Source organism: Macaca mulatta, chromosome 4 (genome assembly GCF_049350105.2).
Source record: "Macaca mulatta isolate MMU2019108-1 chromosome 4, T2T-MMU8v2.0, whole genome shotgun sequence".
Lineage (NCBI taxonomy): Eukaryota > Metazoa > Chordata > Mammalia > Primates > Cercopithecidae > Macaca > Macaca mulatta.
The window spans coordinates 70971495-70993196 of record NC_133409.1 but is presented as its reverse complement, the minus strand read 5'-3'; the positions used below and the strand labels follow the sequence as shown (position 1 = coordinate 70993196).

The 21702-nt window shown below is 39.0% G+C and overlaps 1 protein-coding gene across 13 annotated transcripts in view; it reads left to right on the top strand.

Moving 5' to 3' along the window:
• SYNE1 (spectrin repeat containing nuclear envelope protein 1) overlaps positions 1–21702 on the top strand; it is a 529762-nt gene that overhangs the window by 380128 nt on the left and 127932 nt on the right. For all 13 annotated transcript variants that reach the window (XM_028847246.2, XM_077999556.1, XM_077999555.1 and 10 more), the window contains 6 exons: positions 923–1032; positions 7087–7243; positions 12466–12597; positions 13157–13312; positions 13813–14022; positions 19888–19989. In XM_028847246.2, the coding sequence (XP_028703079.2) occupies positions 923–1032; positions 7087–7243; positions 12466–12597; positions 13157–13312; positions 13813–14022; positions 19888–19989 (867 nt within the window). The remainder of the gene's footprint in view (positions 1–922; positions 1033–7086; positions 7244–12465; positions 12598–13156; positions 13313–13812; positions 14023–19887; positions 19990–21702) is intronic.

The following is a 21702-nucleotide window of genomic DNA, read 5'->3' as shown; positions in this document are numbered from 1 at the left end:
GAAGAACCTGAGAGGCATGTTTCAGAAGGACAAGTTGCTTCTGTACTAAAGACAGAGTGGCTCTTTATCTTCTCTTTGAATGAAGCAGGATGTGGCTGTTTCAATGTATTGACTCATGACCGCTGGGATGATTGGTCATTTGAAAATCCAGTCTTTAAGAAAAGCTTGTGTTTAGGTTTACAAATAGTGTAACACGGCTATCATCTGCTTTACCAGAGATAACCACTCTGTTTTCAGATTTGCCTTCTGAATCTATTTAATTTTAATATAAATCTCAGGAAAGCCTTTGAGGTTTGGTGAAAGTCTAAGTTGCGTGTTTGTTTGTTATTTTTTTAATGAATGCAGTTTGTATTTTTACTTTCAAGTAGATGATATCACAAAATAGGATTGCTAATTGTTGCCTAGTGAAACAAATGAACTTTGATGAATAAGAATGATTTCTCATTGGTACCTTAACTATATGTAAAAAGCATATTCAAATATTTTATTTTCTCAAATAACAAGAGCATTTATTATAAATAATGAATAATTAAAGCCAAATCTATTGATAACATAATTTATCAAGTAAGTGGAAAACTTTTCCCAAGGATCTATCCTGTTAGCATGACAATATTGATTTTCAAAAATGAGAGAGCATTTTGTACCACTTGAGGGCACTATTGCCCGGCAAAATTTTCTTTTCCCATGGGTTTTTTTTTTTCCCCCCAGATTTTTCAGAGGTATCCTATATCAAAGCAAAAGAATACTACAGCGTACTTTGGAGACACATTTGAATATTTACATAAACCATACGCTTTATGCAATGTGCAAACTTAAAAGCTCACTACCAAAGTTCTCTGAGAATTTTATACCTTGAACTATGACTGTAGGCAATAATCATGAAGTAACACATGTGTTTGCATTTGTCCTTTCCCTTGAGCAGGAGTTAGAACAGGAATTAGCTGAGCAGAAGAGTCTCCTTCGCTCAGTAGCCAGTCGTGGAGAGGAGATTCTAATTCAACATTCGGCCGCAGAGACCTCTGGTGACGCTGGGTATGTTTCAAAATGCTTCAATTTTCTCTTCATTGTGTTTTCCTAGCATTTGAAGAAAAGTAAACATCTCAGTCAAAATTTTATTTTAAACATCTTTAGCAAAATTTAGTCATCTCGTTTTTACTTTAGGGCAGTAAATGTACCTGCGTTTTGAATGTTTTGTTGCATCGCCTGAACACAGCGCCTGTAGGAAGCTAACTTGTTTGCCCTCCTTCCAGTGTGCACAGCCTGTCTGTCCAAAGATGCTCATGAGTTCATTTTTTAATCTAATGAGAAATGCATTATAAAATGAGATACATGATTTTCTAATTGAATGATTACATCTACCTGGAGAGCATTCTCTCTGTAACTTATCTTGCCTTAGCAATATTCTAAAAAATAAATGCATGGGCCCATTAAATATTTTGAAATCTTGATCTGGAGTGAAGACTTTGAAAGTCTTCTACACAGAAAAGTCCAATGTTAAAAGAAAAATTAAGGAAGTTGGAGAATTTTCAAGTTGAAGACTTTTATTTAAAAGGTCATAGAGGAATTGCAGCAGTGTGGAAGCACCGCTGTATTTTGAAGCAGGTCTGAGTTTTATTCTAGTTCCACAAAGGTCACTTTGGAAAAGTCACTCAACTGTGATACTCCTCTGTAGAATTTAGAATAATAATCCACTAATGTCATCACAGAAGTTTTGTGAAAATTATAAATGTCAACTGAGAAGATATACAGGAAAACTTTCTTTGAAATCTAAAACATAAAAAAAAGTTTTCATGCAACCTCTGTGTTTATGCATTACTAAAAGTTGGAATTCGGTAGTATCCTTTGGCAAATAACTCTGACTCCATTTCCCATTTCTGAATATTTATTTTTAGGGGAAATAACATAAAGGAGGAAATATGTATTATGAAGATGGTTTTGGAAATATTATTTGTGATACTAAATAATTAAAAAGGCATAAATACTCACTAGTATAAAAGAGTTGAAGAAAATTTTATACATATAGAATCTTAACCCAAAACAATGTAACCATATCAGAAAATGTATGTATGATGCTAAGTAAAAATGTGATATCAAGTTGAAGTAGAGTATGTGTGTAGATAAGAACTAGAATAGACCATCAATAATAAAAAAAAAAATTTGGAGACGGACGACATAGGAATTAAAAAAATTTTTTTGCAGTTTAATCAGTGCTGACATATGACATCAATGTTGACTACATACAGTCTGTTACATATACACACACACACACACACACATATATATATATGAATTCTGAGGGCAAATGATAGGAGAATAAACAAACTAAAATGCAATGGCAGCAGATATATTGTGACAAAATACGTAGGAAATAGGAAGGCATTCAAGAAAATGAAAAAACAAAAATCTGTGAAAGTTTTGACATGGCTGATAAATATCAATGTAAAAGAATAGGAATGAAGAGTATTATGGCATCTATAGGCAGGGATTGACTTTAACCCTAAAACTGTAAAAATTGCCTTAAAAATATAAAGGAGTTTAAAAACTCTCTGTTGTGTATCATGCTTAAAGATGCTGATAAGACCATGAATATGTGTCTGTAGTAAACCCAAAATGAGACTGTTTCTTTCATGTTGATTGAGGCGAGACTTGCCTTCACGTTGCGTTCCTACCTGTTTCCAGCTCCTCTGAAATGTTTACTTATCTTGCGTAGTTTTCTGAATATTTTTGCCAAACAAATATTTTGACAAAGGACCCATCCAGCATTGCCTCCTCTCCGTATGTATCATCACAAAAGGAGCAGAAGGGATCTTCTGCAACTTTCTTGCCATATATATTTTTTTCTTTCCTTGGCCTTTAGCTTTGGAAAAGACCTAAATGAAATACAAACAACTGTTAAGTTGCTCTTTCAAATATAAAAAAATACTTTAAAAATAAATTTGCAGTGCAGTGCTGGCTTTCTAGATAAGATTCACTCTAATGACTACTTATACATTCTTTAACTTTTATACAAATGTTTAGGAAACTTCACCTTTACATGCAGTTGATAACAGTTCAGCCTTTTTCAAGCCTTTGGGTATCAAGCAAACAATTAACCGTGAATTAATGATATCTACATTCCAAAGTAAACATGTATGTATATGTATATAAACCTTGCTAGGAAAAAGCCTGATATTCAGCCCATAACTTGCTGGCTGCTTTTCTAAGACTATAAATGTGGCTTGGTTCGTGTAAGGAAACCCCTGTGGGAAGGACATGACCTACTTCATATAGTCACACATTTGCCATATAAGGAGTAAGTACTATGTAACTTGTAGAGGGTTAATGGAGGGTGTCTTCCAAGATTACTAAGGAAAAACAACTGGAAATTTGTTGAAGTAAATATAAAAAGAAAGAAGAATAATTTTCATGGAGAACAAAAGGCTATGTTTTAAAATGTTTGCTGCTGGTGTTGTACATGTGTCAATGATTAAATGTAAGAATATAAACATTAAATATTCTTCTGGTTTTATTACAGATTTTTATGTAAATACAAATGAATTCAAAGTGCTGTACTATAGGCCATTACCACAAAAGAAAAAAAGCAATAAAGAAATTTAACCTCATAGGAACTTCAAGGCTTTTTAAAAATAATTTTTCAAAAGTAGAAAAATTCAGATACTAATATTATAGACACTCAACTAAAGGTATCAATTATGTTTTGGCATTTTTTTCACTTGCCATTATTTTTTCAGGTATATTCATGTTGATGTATAGATCTAGTTCTTCATTTTAACTGTTTAATAGTATTTTATTTTGTGAACGTAATTTATTCACCCATTTTCTTATTGCTGGATATTGCCATTGCCATTATTATTATTATTACTATTGGTTTTTTTTTTTTTTCCTGAGACAGAGTCTTGCTCCGTTGCCCAGGCTGGAGTGCAGTGATGCGATCTCGGCTCACTGCAACCTCCGCCTCCTGGGTACAAGTGATTCTCTTGCCTTAGCCTCTCGAGTAGCTGGGATTACAGGCACCCACTACTATGCTTGGCTAATTGTATTTTTAGTAGAGATGGAGTTTCACCATGTTGGCCAGGCTGGTCTTGAACGCCTGACCTAAGTGATCTACCCACCTTGGTGTCCCAAAGTGCTGTGATTACATGTGTGAGCTACTGTGCCCTGCCCTAAGATTGCTGCTTTTAGCATTGTTTAAATTAACTTCCTACATGTCTCTCAGATGGGAAAGATTCTCTGCATTATATCCTAGGAGTGGAATCCCTGCATCACAGATTTAAAGAGTTTTACTTTTCTTGAGACAGGGTCTGACTCTGTCACCCAGGCTGGAGTGCAGTGGTGTGATTATAGCTTACTGCAGCCTTGAACTCCTGGGCTCAAATGAATTTCTTGCCTTAGCCTCCAAAGTAGCTGGGACTACCAGCATGTACCACCATGACTGGCTAATTTTTACTTTTTTTTTTTTTTTTGTAGAGACAGGGTCTGGCTATGCTGCCCAGGCTGGGCTCAAACTCCTGGGCTCAAGTGATCCTCTTGCCTCAGCCTCCCAAAGTGCTGGGATTACAGGTGTGAGCCAGTGTGCCTGGCCAGTTTACAGAAATTTTAAGTCTTATTTCTAGAGACTTATCTAAAGACACTGTTGTGCTTACATTTATTCTAAGAATGGCTTTGGGGTACCATAGAGTATCATCCTGCCAACACACTTGTTATTCTTTTTTGTCACTTGAGCAAAAGGCCCTGTATCAAATTAATTAATATCTACTATTCCTTTTAGATGACATGGTTTTAGTTAGGACTTCAATGGTCCTGAAAAATGAAGATCCATGGAAATTTGGCTACCCTAGGTTGTTCCTGTTTTCGTCTTTTTTCTTTTTTTTTTTTTTTTTGAGATGGAGTCTTGCTCTGTCACCAAGAAGAGTACAGTGGTGCCATCTCAGCTCACCACCACATCTGCTTCCTGGGTTCAAGTGATGCTCCTGCCTCAGCCTCCCGAGCAGCTGGGACTACAGGTGTGCATCACCATGCCCAGCTAATTTTTGTATTTTTAGTAGAGATGAGGTTTCTCCATGTTGGCCAGGCTGGTCTCAAACTCCTGACCTCAGGTGATCCACCTGCCTCGGCCTCCCAAAGTGCTGGGATTACAGGCATGAGCCACCGTGCCCGGCCCATTTTCATCATTATTAACCCTCATTTACTGAGCGACCACTATTTCCCAGATAGGGTTATAGGCCTTATGCATGTATTCTCTTTCATTCTCATAATTATGCAAGGTAGATACTATCTTCATTTTAAAGATGAGAAGATTGAGGCACAAAGAAGTGAAACAACTTACCCAATGTCACAAATAATGTGCTTGAGTGAGGGTCATAATCCAGGTCCATCTCACTCTAAAAGTCAAACTTGGCTAGCCATGGTGGCTCATGCCTGAAATCCACAAATTTGGGAGACTGAGGTGGGAGGATTGCATGAGCCCAGGAGTTTGAGTTTACAGTGAGGTGTGATCACACAAGTCCATACCAGGTTGGGTGACAGAGTGAAGCCCTGTCTCAAAAATAAATAAATAAATAAAAGCCATACCAGTTTCAGATGTCAATTGCTGTCTATCTTTAAGGATGACACTGGAGAGTCTCCCTCCCATATCCCTCTGTGTCCTGTACTACCTTCCCAGGTCCTGTACTGTCTCTCTGTGTCCTGTACTACCTGCCCAGGCTCTATACAATCCTTCCTGTGTCCTGTACTACCTTCCCAGGTCCTGTACGATCCTTCCCGTGTCCTGTACTACCTTCCCAGGCTCTGTACTATCCCTCCATGTCCTGTACTACCTTCCCAGGCCCAGTACTATCCCTCCATGTCCTGTACTACCTTCCCAGGTCCTGTACAATCCTTCCAATGTCCTGTACTACCTTCCCAGGCCCTGTACCATCTGGCCCAGGCCCTGCACTATTCCTCCGTGCCCTGTACTACCTTCCCAGGCCCAGTACTATCTCTCCATGTCCTGTACTACCTTCCCAGGCCCTGTACTATCTCTCCGTGTCCTGTACTACCTTCCCAGGTCCTGTATAATCCTTCCAATGTCCTGTACTACCTTCCCAGGCCCTGCACTATTCCTCTGTGCCCTGTACTACCTTCCCAGGCCCAGTACTATCTCTCCATGTCCTGTACTACCTTCCCAGGCCCTGCACTATCTCTCCGTGTCCTGTACTACCTTCCCAGGCCCAGTACTATCCCTCCATGTCCTGTACTACCTTCCCAGGCTCTGTACTATCCCTCCATGTCCTGTACTACCTTCCCAGGCCCTGTACTATCTCTCCGTGTCCTGTACTACCTTCCCAGGCCCTGTACTATTCCTCCGTGTGCTGTACTACCTTCCCAGATCCTGTACTATCCCTCCATGTCCTGTACTACCTTCCCAGGTCCTGTACTATCCCTCCGTGTCCTGTACTACCTTCCCAGGCCCTGTAGTATCTCTCCGTGTCCTGTACTACCTTCCCAGGCCCTGTAGTATCCCTCCGTGTCCTGTACTACCTTCCCAGGCCCTGTACTATCTCTCCGTGTCCCATACTACCTTTCCAGGCCCTGCACTATTCCTCCGTGCCCTGTACTACCTTCCCAGGTCCCGTACAATCCTTCCAATGTCCTGTACTACCTTCCCAGGCCCTGTACTATCTCTCCGTGTCCTCTTCTACCCTCCTGTGTCCTGCACCGCCCTCCTGTGTCCTATATTTTCTCTGAACTCATAATAGCAACCCTCCCTAGACAAACACATTTTTAAGGTTTTGAACTAACTTTTCTGCTATTTGCCAAAGGATACTAGTCTGTAATCATGCTACAATTTTTTATTACAAATGTTACAATTATTTTTATTCAATGCATTTTTAAGTATCACTTCTGCACATGGTTCAGTTTATCAATGAGTAGGAATATAGTTGCTTTGTGATTGGCCTAAACATTTTCGTTATTTTTAAAGCATAAGCTAATAACCAAGGTAATCTTATTTCATTTGAGGAAGCAGGTCTGGTACACACAATAAGTTACCTATCTTATCACTTTTTTGTGCACATTGTAAACTTAGATTATTTATTCTTCTAATAGCGAAAAACCTGATGTGTTATCCCAGGAGTTGGGGATGGAAGGGGAGAAATCATCCGCTGAAGACCAGATGAGAATGAAATGGGAAAGCTTACATCAAGAATTTAGTACCAAGCAGAAACTACTACAGAATGTTCTGGAACAGGAACAAGAGCAAGTGGTATCAAATATTTTACATTATATATTAACTAATATAAAAGATGTAGAGTTTATGCTGAGGGATTATAACTGTGCAATCATCTTAATTTTCATGATCAATTTCAAACTAAGACATGAAGCCAGTTTTTCACTCTACATTTTTCTTAACAAGTCTATTTCACATTTCCCTTCATAATTATATATTTATATGTGAAAATTTGATTTCTAGACAATATTTTTCCTCAAAGATGATTAATATCTGATTCCGTATTAGCCTAAACCCTTACATTTTAAGTGCCCTCTTTTTGTGTGTGTTTTGCAAACTTGAAAAAGTAGGGTGGAAATCAAGGATATGCACCTCTAGGACAGAAGGATTTCCACAAATCTGGAATGCAATTGTGAGGCCATCTTATTTTCCATTGCCACTTCCAGTATTTAATAATTTCAAGAGATCTTAATGAGAAACATATTGGGACGTTAGTGGGTCTAGGGTAGGGAAGTGAAGCCAGTGGTCAGCTGGAATAGTTACGGACCCATCTGCGAGGCTGGTTCGTGGGAGAGATACTGTGTGATGTCGGGCTTGGTTCCACCAGGCATGCCAAATCCAAGGGAACTGAAGACAGCAACAGATGGTTCCAGGTAATGGCTATTACTTCACTCTAAGCAGAAGCCAGGGAACAACTGGAAGTCAGAGGAATTAGAAAGTTAGAGGGCAAATGAGGGAGTCAGGAACACAAGCCAGCCTGGGATGCCTACCACAGCTGTGGCCCAGAGGAATTCTTCAGATACAAGACTAGTCCCTTGTCCTGGGCCAGCAGCGTCCATCTAGGCTCATTCCAAGTCAGCAGTATTATCGGAGTAAATTCTAAAACCTTTCCTGTTGGTCTGAGGAAGCTGCTGTTCTCTCGGCTCTGGCCAGAACTAGCTTAGGGGCTGGGAGAGGCTGAACTGGAAGCAAAGGGTGTCAATAACTGCAGTGAACTGGAGGAGAGAAAGGCTGAAGCTGACAAAGTAGGCATTAGAAAGCAGGCGCAATCTGCCAGAGTTAAGTGGAAGGAGACGGTCTAAAGCAGGGCTGCGCAACTCCCAGGCTGCAGACAGGTACGGGTCCGTGGCCTGTGAGGAACTGGACCTCTCAGCAAGAGGTGAGCGGTGGGCAGGTGAGCGTTACTGCCTGAGCTCTGCCTCCTGGTTAGATCAGTGGCAGCACTAGATTCTCGTAGGAATGTGAACCCTATTGTGAACTGCGCATGCGAGGGATCTAGGTTTCACGCTTCTAATGCTAATTTAATGCCTGATGATCTGAGGTGGAACAGTTTCATCCTGAAACCGTCACTCCCGCCCCCAAGAAACCAATCCCTGGTGCCAAAAAGGTTGGGGATTGGTGGTTTCTGAAGGTCATGAGGTGTCCTGTCATCTGTGGGTAGCCGTGCATACGTCTCTCCAGAGCCATGCTTTCTCTTCTGTTTTTATAAAAGCAGATGCTTTGTGAACTCTCTGCCCCCTCACTTTCCCTCTCTGGCCAGGAGGCTTCTTTACCTCTGTCTGCGGAAATAGTCACCAGCTCTGCCCTGGGAAACTGAAAGCACTGTATTCCCGGAAGCAGTTGTCCCAGAATCATATCCACCCTGGCAAATGGTGCCCTATACTTTTTGTGTGGACCTCCTCCCTGTGTTTTAATTCATCCTTCCTCAAATCCCTGCTAAAATGTTCCCCAGACTCGTAGCTCAAATTCCTTTTTCCTGATATGGATCTCCTGGACTTGACTGCTAGCTCTCCCTTCATGTTCGAGTATCCTTTGAATAGGAGAGGTATGTATAGTTCTGAATCAGGGACTGCAGTCTTTTCTGACTATCTTAAGTTAGAGAAATCTATGATATTGTCTAGATTCTGTGCTTGCTTACTATTCTCCATTCATAAAGCACCTGTGTGATTCACTGGGCATCTACAGACCTCCTGGAGGTCTCATCCATTACCCTCTTTGATCTTCAAGAGCTGCTTTTGCTCTCAGTCGGAGCCAACACTCCAGCGTCCTCCATGCTGGGCTTACTGAACAAACCTTGCCCTGCTGCCACTGACATTCCACAATACCTGGACTGTTCAAGTTTAGATTCACGTTGTATCTCCCTTGCCTTTGGATTAGAAATAAAAGCATTGAATGCTCTTTTTTAATGACATTTTTGCATTTGAGTGCTTTGTTTCAGCAATCATTGGTCATTTGCACAAAGTGCCTCACAGGTTGTTTTCCTCTCTGTGGTGTGAAAAGGTGAAGGAAAAGGAAGGGAAGAAGCAATTTAGCTGTCAGTTTCCAGGCAGAAAGGGAGTGATCATATAATGAACACGTTTTAAGTTCTAGGTGTTAACATAGCTAACAATGTTGTGGTGAGGCCAATATTATCTCTACGTTGTAGACCTGGAAACTGAGGCTTAGAGAGGTTGGATAATTTCTGAGGGTCTTGGGATTAAGAAGAAGTGAATCTGGAATCAGGAGGCCAATCTCTCTGTTACCTAAGTCCCTCCTCTTTCATACTACCTTAATGGCAATTTTGTACCCTAGAAATACTTACTACTTTCCTATGTAAAAACAGGTACATTTTGGCCTAAAGTTCTCTAGGTCAAAGGGCACTAATCTCTTAGAGCAATTTTTCTTAATCTGTTTACTTCCAATGTATTTAGTGCTTCCATGCACAACAACCTTCTTGGCTTCAGGGTGAAATACAGCTCCTGCTTCTGGGAACCTATAACCCAAATAGGGAAATAGCACATACATTTCTAAGAAAAATTAGGCAACTATGACAGGATCCATGAGCAGGAATTTAAAGGAAACAAAGGTTAAGAAAAAATAGTCAAAAGTTGCTATGATAGGTATGGAAATTAAAGTAGCAGATTTTAAGGGGATGCTGGGTGGTGGATATCCCAGCTGCAATGGGGAATGGGCTTGGCATATTTACAGGATCATGAGTAGTCAGCCTGAAAGGTGAAGAGGTATTTTGAAAAGTCAAAAGAGACTGATGGCCAGGTACAGTGGTTCATACATGTATTCCCAACACTTTGGGAGGCTGAGGCGGGCAGATCGCATGAGGTCAGGAGCTCAAGACCGGCCTGGCCAACATGGGGAAACCCTGTCTCTACTAAAAATACAAAAATTAGCTGCACATGGTGGTGCACACCTGTAATCCCAGCTATTTGGGAGGCTGAGACAGGAAAATCACTTGAACCCAGGAGGCAGAAGTTGCAGTGTGCTGAGATCGTACCACTGCACTCTAGCCTGGGTGACAGAGCAAGACTCTATCTCAAAAAAAAAGGGGACTGAGTGATTGAAAACATGATCAAAAGTTTGAATGCTACACCCTATCATTGCCTTTATTGGGAAGCCATATGTACACATAAAAGAGTTTAGGGGAAATAGAGCTAATAATGAAAGCAAAGAGATCAGCCTAGGTCTTGTATTTAGGATGGATTATTTCACTATAGGTGTTGCTAAAACCAAGAAGAAAAGTTGAGAGGAAAGCTGTGGTAAGATTTTTTTATGATTGCTAATAACTTTCTTATTTAGTCAATTTTAAGAAAAATTACTCTATTATTTTGAAAAATTACATATATTCATTATAATAATTCACATAATGCATCCAAGTGCAAAGATGAAAATGAAAAAGAGCAATTAACAATTCCCATATACTGTAAATCAATTTAATCTTTAAATTCCTTAGTGCTCATAACCAATCCTTTTAGCATATCTTTTTAATTCCTAAATTTTTTATTTTGATCCAGCTCTCAGGGATTAATTCCATTGTCAAGTAATTTTTTTCAAGAAAACTCAGGTTCTATCATATTTGGGAGTATCAGCCAGTTGTCTCTATATTTGATGGGCATTTTTCTGTCATACTTTTATCCCTTCAGAATTTGTATCTATATTTGTTTTTGTCTTCTGGCATTGAATGAAGCTTTAGAAAAATCTAACATCAGTCTACGATTTTTTCCCTTATTTATTTTTTTGTTGTTGTTCTCTGTATGGATGCCAGGAGAATTATTTAGTTTTTTTTTTAAGTTTCAACAGCTTATCTAGGCTATGTCTGATATTGAGTGTTCTCCAATCATATTTTTCCTGTGACACAATGTACTTTTTTATATTTAAGAATCAAGGTTTGCTTTTTTATTAATTGTAGGGAATTTTTTGGTATGAGATGTATTTTATGCTGTATTTATTATATCTCTGCTTCAGGGACATCAATTATCCTTGTGTTAGATCATCTTTTTTCTATACCTATTGACTTCTTTTTAGTTGTACTGATCTCTGTTTTTTAAAATTCGGATTTGCTTTTCATCTGATTATTGCAAGTTTTTTCTCTATGCCAGTGATTCCATTTTCAGCAATGTCTGTTCTCATCCTTTCTGTTTCTAATTTATTTGTGCCTTAATGTTGTTTGTTTCATAAAATTTGCAAGCCACCTTTTAATTTAATTTTCTTTTTTATAATGTCACCTTTTGTTTGTTTTGAAACAGGGTCTTGCTCTGTTGCCCAGGCTGGAGTGCAGTGGTGTGATCTCAGCTCACTGCAATTTCTGCCTCTGGGTTCAAGCGATTCTCGTGCCTCAGTCACCTGAATTGCTGGGATTGTAGGTGTGTGCCACCACAACTGGCTAATTTTTGTATTTTTAGTAGAGACAGGGTTTCGCCATGTTGGCCAGGCTGGTCTTGAACTCCTGGCCTCAAATGATCTGCCCACCTCAGCCTCCCAGAGTGCTGTGATTACAGGCATGAGCCATCGTGGGTGGCCTGCTTTATTTTATTTGTACATATTTCTGGTGTACAGTGTGATGTTTAGATACATGTATATAGTGTGTAATGATCAAGTCATGGTAATTAGCAGACTCATCATCTCAAACATCTATCACTTTGTGGTAGGGAGATTCAAAATCCTCTCTTCTAGCTATTGAGATATACAATATGTTATTGTTAACTATGTTTGACCTCCTGTATAATAGAACACCAGAACTTATTCTTCCTATCTCTCAGGCATTTTTTTTCCACTGCTTAAAAAAAAAAAAAAAATCCATCCATGGAAACATTGCCATTGATGCATCTAGCCACCGTGTTCAGTGGAAACGGTATGTTGTAGAAGTTATTAGAAGAAATTTTGTTACGGACAGTTTTTCCAGCATCTATTTCAGTGTGCATTTCCAAATGAGAAAACTGGGACATAATGCATATGCTCTTCAACAAGCTGCCTTTGTTTGCCTACAGCTTTATAGCAGGCCAAATCGACTCTTGTCTGGTGTGCCGCTGTACAAAGGGGACGTGCCGATCCAAGATAAATCTGCAGTTACGTCTTTGCTGGATGGACTGAACCAGGCCTTCGAGGAGGTTTCATCCCAGGTAAGGCTGTGGTTATCAGTGTGTTTGGCTTGGTTTATAAGAGCCGTGTTTTGCTTGTATTGATTTGCGTGGCCTCTGTGAGGCTGTTCCATCCACCCCTGAGCATGAATTGAGACCCAACCCTGGGGATGAGTGCTGAAACAAAGAGTCACTGGACCCTGGAGGCCCATCCTGTTTCTTCTTTTATATTTTATTTTATTTTATTTTTTCAGACAGTCTTGTACGGTCACGCAGGCTGGAGTGCAGTGGCACAATCTTGGCTCACTATAACCTCCACCTCCTGGGTTCAAGCGATTCTCATGTTTTAGCCTCCTAAGAAGCTGGGATTACAGGCACATGCCACCTTGCCTGGCTAATTTTTGTATTTTTTAGTACATATGGAGTTTCACCATATTGGCCAGGCCAGTCTTGAACTCCTGACCTCAAGTGATCTGTCTCCCTTGGGCTACCAAAGTGCTCAGGTTACAGGTGTGAGCACCGTGCCTGGCCCCATCCTGATATTTTTCCCGGATTTTCAAAAACTGAAATTGATTATTTGACCCTGTTGTGTGTTTCCCAGAGTGGAGGGACAAAGAGGCAGAGTATACACTTGGAGCAGAAGTTATATGATGGGGTCTCAGCCACCTCTACTTGGTTGGATGATGTTGAAGAACGTTTATTTGTTGCCACAGCACTTTTACCAGAAGAAACAGAAACTTGTCTCTTCAACCAAGAGGTAAGTTTAGTAGTTTCTGCCTGTGTGTGTATAATGTTACAAAGCACTTGACGTTTTGATGGGATAATTAATTTTATATATAAAGAAAGTCAAACATAAAACAATTCTAATAATGCAGAACATCATTGCTTGAATGCAGAATATTTCTAGTTTGCATTTTCATTCTTTGTCTTGTGTATGTAAGAGGGAAAAATGGGAAACTCTGTAGAAACACTATTATGTATCACATATCTTCCAAATATGAAACACATGCTTAAAAAAAGTACCAAATTCCTAAATAGCACTTTACAGTGCTCATTATTACTAGTGAATGAGGTAAAGTCCCTGAGAGCAACTTGCCTGAAATGTATAGAAGTATTTGAAAGAGGTTCCAGTTGTCTTAGGTCTAATTATTACTAAGCAACCAGAGAGATTTAGTTGACTTTCTATGAGAAAATAACTTGATTTGCATATCAATTCATGTGTCTAAACACTGAAAAATGCCCTTTTATCACCTCTAGATTCTTGCCAAAGACATTAAGGAAATGTCTGAAGAAATGGATAAGAACAAAAACTTGTTTTCGCAAGCTTTTCCAGAGAATGGTGATAATCGAGATGTTATTGAAGATACTTTGGGTTGTCTTTTGGGCAGGTTATCCTTGCTAGACTCAGTAGTGAATCAACGATGTCATCAGATGAAAGAAAGACTTCAGCAAATACTAAATTTCCAGGTAAGTAAGACATTATCAAAGGATAGTTGACCATTCTTTAGGTATTCAATAATAGTCAGTCATGAGTCTGTGTTACGTACCTGGTTGTTGTTTTTTTAAATGTATAATGAAGAACGAGAGCTTTGTAGAAAATGAAGGGGGTTGAATTAAAGGATTAGAAACTAAAGATTTTTTGCTCCTAGAAATGGAAGGTTGAGAAAACCACCCACTTCAAACTAAGGACGGAATAGAATTATAAATTCAATCAATAAAAGTCAAATTTATGGCTCTTTATGATTATAATTTTTAGTTGCTAATACTGGAGCTTAAACACACTGGGAAAGAATATGCAGAAAATGGCCGGGTATGGTGGCTCATGCCCATGATCCCAGCACTTTGGGAGGCCAAGGCAGGCAAATCATTTGGGGTCAGGAGTTTGAGACCAGCTTGGCCAACATAGTGCATTGCAACTCATCTCTACTAAAATACAGAAATTAACAGGGTGTGGTGGTGCAGGCCTGTAATCCCAGCTACTTGGAGGCTGAGGCAGGATCATCGCTTGAACCCAGGAGGCAGAGGTAGCAGTGAGCCAAGATCACGGCACTGCACTCCAGTGTAGGCAACAGAGCAAGACTCCATCTCAACAAAAAAAAAAAAAAAAAAAAAGGCCAGGTGCGTTGGCTCAAGCCTGTAATCCCAGCACTTTGGGAGACCGAGACAGGCGGATACGAGGTCAGGAGATCGAGACCGTCCTGGCTAACATGGTGAAACCCCGTCTCTACTAAAAAACACAAAAATCTAGCCGAGCGAGGTGGCGGGCACCTGTAGTCCCAGCTACTCGGGAGGCTGAGGCAGGAGAATGGCGTAAACCTGGGAGGCGGAGCTTGCAGTTAGCTGAGATCCGGCCACTGCACTCCAGCCTGGGCAACAGAGCGAGACTCTGTCTCAAAAAAAAAAAAAAAAAGTGTATGCAGAAAATGTTGGAATATAGAAAGGGCCATAGACTGTAGTACCTAAGAGTCTTTGAAAGTGAATGTGGTCTAATTACTTTTACCTGTGTTAAAATGCATTACATTGCTTTCCAATCCTAACTCCTCAGACTTACTGCCTTTTAGCCCCATATTAGAATTCTTATGCATGCTTAGGAAACTTTTCCTATGACTATATACTGGAACAAATGCAAAAGCTGCTGATAAACTTTTAGTGCTGATTTTTCATTTCTAATAAAAAGCACCCTTTGGGAATACATAAGTTTTAATTGTATATTATTTTTAACCATCATGAAAGATTTTATAAAATAGAGACATGTCATTAGGGCCAAGAGTTTAATGTAGAGTTTTGATTTGCAAGAAAACCAAAATACTACAAAGTGTCAAATAAATGTAGCATTAACCAAGAAACACGGAATTTTTATGACATTCATTCAGAGGCACAAATTACCACTGCCTTCCGGTAGTCTACATTCTTAAAACCACAGAGTAAAACTATCACAAACATATTTTTTATTCACAAAATATTTTCTCATATTCCTTGGCTTTAATCTTTGCAACATCCTTCAAACATTGTTCTAATATTAATTTTGCAAAGTCAGAACAGTAAAAATTAAACATGTAGTCTCCGAAGCTAATAGTCTGAGTTCAAATTCTGGCGTTGTAACTTACTGCTGTATAACTTTAGCAGCTTGACTTTCCTGAACCTTGGTATCCTCAACTGTCAAATCATACTCATATTAATTGCCTCATAGACTGTGGTGAGGATGAAATGAGTTGAGTTGTGTTTCAAATACTCTGAACAGTGCCTGATACATAGTAAGTACTCAGCAAGTGTTGTTATTGTTATTAATGATAGTATTATAAGAGATATAGGATCTAAAACCAAGAGAAAGATTAAATTACTTCAATGTTACTCAATCATTAAGAACTACAGCCAGGATTTTACTCAAATAATTTTTTTTTTTATTTTATCATATTAGGGTGATCTCAGGGAAGATGGAGAATGTGGGCCTTCATTAGAGTCTCTTAAATTTTATCCAATATCCTTTGACAGTTGATGGTACCACCAGCAACTCAGTGTTGTCCCTGAGTCAGTGGCACTGCTCTCCAGCAGTCTTCCCTGTTAGTTTCTACCCCCAAGATGATCAAGTCAGAATCCCTGAATACCTCAGCAGTCCCTTTTGCTCTCATTCCCCATATCTTTCGTGAATTGCATTTAGTATCTTTAGTACTTTCATACTTTTACATTTTATTAGTAGTTATCACCAATCACAGTAAAATACGAATTAGGCATGAATGCTCTGGAACTCGTTTTGTTTGAAGGATCTAAGAGAATCATGGAATTCTCTTTAAATCACGTTCTCTATTTTTCTTCTGCCAACAAGTTTCTATTTGTTGGTGGCCAGATCACGAACAAAAAGACATTTCAAAATATTTGTGTTCCAATTTAGTTGAGAGAAAGTTTCCAATGTTAACTTAATTAAAGGTCAAGTCACAAACCATTTTCTTTTTTTTTTTTTTTTAACTTTGCATCAAACACCTGGTATGCTGTCAATCCTCAGCAGTTACTGGAAGGGTATGCCTTCATTCTGCATTTAATCTTTGAGGATTAGCTTTTGCCAGACTGCTAACATTATTCTCTACCAAAAAGGCTATTTGAGAGGATGCGTAGATGTTATGTAGATGTACATTACATATATAGAATCACGATAAAGTCAGTTATGAAGTATTTTGTATTTTTAAAAATTTTACCGATGGATGTAACCTCAAATGAATTCCTCAAACATATAATTGTGGATTGCAAATTATTTTAAAAACTGGAAAATGAAGTAAAGAATTCTTTAATGAATGAGTGAGGCAGCACAACTGATTTTATTTATTTTATTATTTATTTATTTATTTATTTTTGAGACAGAGTTTTGCTCTTGTTGCCCAGGCTGGAGTGCAATGGGGAGATCTTGGCTCACTGCAACCTCCGCCTCCCAGGTTCAAGCGATTCTTCTGCCTCAGCTTCCCAAGTAGCTGGAACTACAGGCATGCGCGCCATTCCCCCACAGCTAATTTTTGTATTTTTTAGTAGAGATGGGCTTTCACTGTATATTGACCAGGCTGGTCTCAAACTCCTGACCTCAGGTCATCTGCCTGCCTCTACTGCCCAATGTGCTGGGATTACAGGTGTGAACCACTGTGCCTGGACACAACTGGTTTTTAAGCCTGTAACTTTCTACAAATCTGTTTCTCAATGGCTAGAATCCTGCTCTTTTTTGCCCTGCCAATAATTCCAGTGACTATAAGAAAAAAAAAGTGATGTATTTTATGTTTGTAATATATGGATACCTTAATTATCCTGTTGTATCACAAGTGTGATAATACAAAAATAGTTAAATTCTTTGCATTTTTATTTTTAAGAAAATGTCATTATCCGTGTGATTTCTAGTATCTCTTAAAATTTTTATTTAGTAATTTTAAACTCAATCATATTCTTTGCTTTACTATCTTCTTGGTTAGTCTCTGCCAATAATTAGTCTGACTTCCAGAAATATGAACTCTGTGTTTCCTATTACCCTGAGTAGAACATAGTTAAGAGAGAAAATATGCTATTAAAAACATACAAATGGGCCGGGCGTGGTGGCTCACCCCTGTAATCCCAGCACCTTGGGAGGCCGAGGCGGGTGGATCACCTGAACTCTGGAGTTCGCGACCAGCCTGGACAACATGGTGAAACCCCATATCTACTAAAAATACAAAAAATTAGCCAGACGTGGTGGTGGGTGCCTGTAGTCCCAGCTACTTGGGAGGCTGAGGCAGGAGAATTGCTTGAACCCAGAAGGCAGAGGTTCCAGTGAGCCGAGATCGCACCGCTGCACTCCAGCCTGAGTGACAGAGTGAGACTCTGTCTCAAAACAAAACATAACAAAGCATAAAAATGGCATATGGAAAATCTATATATGCACTCTTCATTTCTAACCCATGTTATGTTATATATGCTTAGCTACTCATTTAGATTAACTGGACTAATGTCATTATACATACATATGTAGATAATGTAGGCTTCTGTTCAAATGAATGCAGGACATCTTTTACTAGGCTTAAAAACAGATAAATGTGTGATGGTTTTAGTGGCCCACGTGACCTTACCCTGAACACAGTTGAATGATACAGACCTAGTAACTCATATGTAAAACTATTATTTCTAGTATTTTTCCAGGGCTGTTATTATAATTTCCTATTTAGTTAGCCACTAGGCTTGCAGGTTGCTTTGAGTTTGGTTAGTGGCAACTATTCTAGTTCTCATGTTCAGCACTATATTTTCAATTTTATATTTTTTACTGCATAATGCGCCCATTATTTGGCTTTTAAGACCTGAATTTGCATTATAAAGCCTTCACGTGTTCTTATAGATATTTTTCTTGGTACGATTATCCTTCTCCTCATTAGACAGTCAGAATGATTGCATGTAGGTGATGTGTGTGATCAGGCCCTGGTGAAGAGGTCCTGAGTTGAGCTTCAACCTCTGATGAATATATGTTTGCTGACTATTATGAAATAGAACTTATTTGTTGATATTTTAGAGAAAAAAAATAATTTTTTGTTTTTTTGAGATAAGGTCACCCAGGCTAGCATGTAGTGGCATGATTGTAGCTCACTGCAACCTCAAACTCCTGAACTCAAGGGATCCTTCCACTTCAGCCTCCCAAGTAAACAGGACTACAGGCATGCCACTGTGTCCACTTATTTTTTTTAAAAAAACTTTTTGTAGAGACCAGGTGCACTTTGTTGCCCAGGCTGCTCTTGAACTCCTGGCCTCAAGTGATCTGCCTCAGGCACCCAAAATTCTGGTATTACAGAGATGAACCACTGCATCTGGCCTAATTTTTTATAATTTAAATATTCTTCTAATTATTTCCTCTGGAATTAAGCACCAACATTCTAATAGTTGTCTCCTTTTTGTACAAATCTAACTCAATATGAATATATTTGGACATTTAAATGAGTAATATTTTTGAACAAAATACCTAACAAGATCTTTTTGTGTTGTCTCTTCACATGTTTTTGGTCATCATGGATAACATTTATTTTCTAAACTTCCGAATGTCTTTTTAAAAGCTTGTGCAAATTCTCCAAAAATAGAAGAAGAAACTAATAGAGTAATAGGAGGAGAGGAGAGAGCAAAGTGGAAATCATGATTCTTAGGAATCATAGGCCGGGCGTGGTGGCTCACGCCTATAATCCCAGCACTTTGGGAGGCCAAGGTGGGTGGATCACAAGGTCAGGAGATCAAGACCATCCTGGCTAACACGGTGAAACCCCGTCTCTACTAAAAAAATGCAAAAAATTAGCCAGGCGTGGTGGCGGGTGCCTGTAGTCCCAGCTACAGCTACTTGGAGGCTGAGGCAGGAGAATGGCATGAACCCGGGAGCTGGAGCTTGCAGTGAGCTGAGATGGCGCCACTGCACTCCAGCCTGGGCGACAGAGTGAGACTCCATCTCAAAAAAAAAAAAAGAATCATATTATTTCCCAAATCAGGATAACGCCTACAGGTTATTTCCCTAGATAAGAGCCATTAACATAATATTTCTTTGCAATATTTGAATGTGCTCATTTATTTCAGATGTAATGAGATTAGAGTGACAAGCATTGCTTTTTACATGTATGGTTCAGCTTCATTTGTATTAAGTAGAAAATACTTTGGGTAACAGATTCTTCAGGAGTCAGTTTTAGCACATAAGCAAATTGTTACCAGTTCCTTTTACCTTCCCATAGCACAGTATTGTTTCTCCTGGAAATTAAATTTCTATGCCTCGATATTATTTGTTAGAATCTGTGTTATATTTACAAGTATTTCGAATTCCCTGTTATACATTTTGAGTTTTCCTGTTGCTTTCCTCCTTAGAATGATCTGAAAGTGCTGTTTACATCACTGGCTGACAACAAATACATCATTCTGCAGAAACTGGCAAATGTATTTGAACAACCCGTAGCAGAACAAATAGAGGTATTTATAGCTGCCTTTTCCTAGAAGAGAAAATGCATCGAGGAGATATGACTTACTGTGAAATTTTAAATATTCTATGAAAGATTAATGGCTCACAGTAGCACTTTTGTTTGTAGTATTTTTGTTTTTGAGTACTGGGTTTGAATAACGTACCAGGTGACATTGACTCTGTCACTTACATCTGCACAGAACTAGGAAATGTGAGCTGGGAAAAGGTATCCGTGGCAGATGCTGACCTGAAGGAGTTTTCCACCCAATGATGAGATTAGATATGAACCTCAATGACACAGGGCAGAAAGTCAAACTGTCCTGGGACAGGTACTGACAAAGCACTGTGGATACTCAGACCCTTCTGACCTCCAGCAGGGGTAGGATTAGGGACGCTTTGTAGAGGGAAATTTGAACTGAACTTGAGAGTTTGGACACACAATGACAGGAAAGAAAGCTATCGCAGTAAAGAGGACAGCAAGAATAAAGGCACAAATTGTTAGAGATTTCTGAGCACTTAGGGAGAAACACAGGTAATCCTGAATTTAAGATAAATGAATGTGGCTGAGGACAAACAAGATTGGATATGTAAATTTAAGGCAGTTTGTAGGGCCTGTTGAATGTGAGACTTTGGACTTTATTCTATAAACTAGTTACCTGTACACTTTATTTGTTGCAAGCCTCATTAGCTAAAAAAAAAAAAAAGGAAATAAATACGCAGCATAAATATATATATATTTTTATTTATTTATAAATTATAAGCAATTTATGTTATAAATCATAATTAAATTCAGCCACATTTATTTTCAATTTTTGTTTGTGTACATGCTGCAACCAAAATAGAAAATGAATGTGGTTGAATATAAATGAAAGATGTAGTGTTTCATCCTGGTAGATCATCTTGTGCACTTTTGGGTGTTTAGACTCAGCTGGGAGATCCCTGGCCATGGAAAGTTGTAGGGGATGTTTGCAGGTAAAAATGAATGGCAGTTGTAGATCTTGCTTCTGGATAGTTCACATGACAGCACAGGGTCAGGAAACAGGAGACCCATCATGAGGCTTCATGTAGCTGTACTGAAGAGAAAGAATGAGAACCAAAACTGGCATGGTGGCATGAAAATGGGGAGCATAGAAGAAATGGGAGGGATGTTAGAATATCTCCTGTTTCATAAGCTAAGTAATTATGAAAAGTATGTGTTTGAATAGAATTTTCTGATTTAATTTCAGTGAACTTCCCAGGAATCTATGGATAGACTATAGAGAATCATCTGACATATAATGTGTGTGTGTGGGTGTGTGTGTGTTAACACCTCCCAAAATAGTTTCAAGGCTTTTTCTCCATTGTGTTCTAGCTCCCAGTGTTGTCTTAAGGAATCTAAAATAGTTTTCAAAATTGTGAGTGTGCATTTTTCTTTTTATTTAATTATTTTTAAAAATATGTGTGTGTATATATATGTATATACGTGTGTGTGTGTGTGTGTGTGTGTGTGTATAAAAAAATATAGAGACAGGGTCTCACTTTGTTGCCCAGACTGGTCTTGTACTCCTGGGCTCATGCAGTTCTCCTGCCTCAGCCTCCCAAAGTGTTGGGATTATGGGTGTGAGCCACTGCATCCGGCTGTGCATTTTTCTTGACCATAATTTCATCTGCTTTTTAAAGAGATTTCTCATTTCCCCCCATTAAAAATCTCTTTATTTTCTGTCATATCTTCCACATGAAGGGAC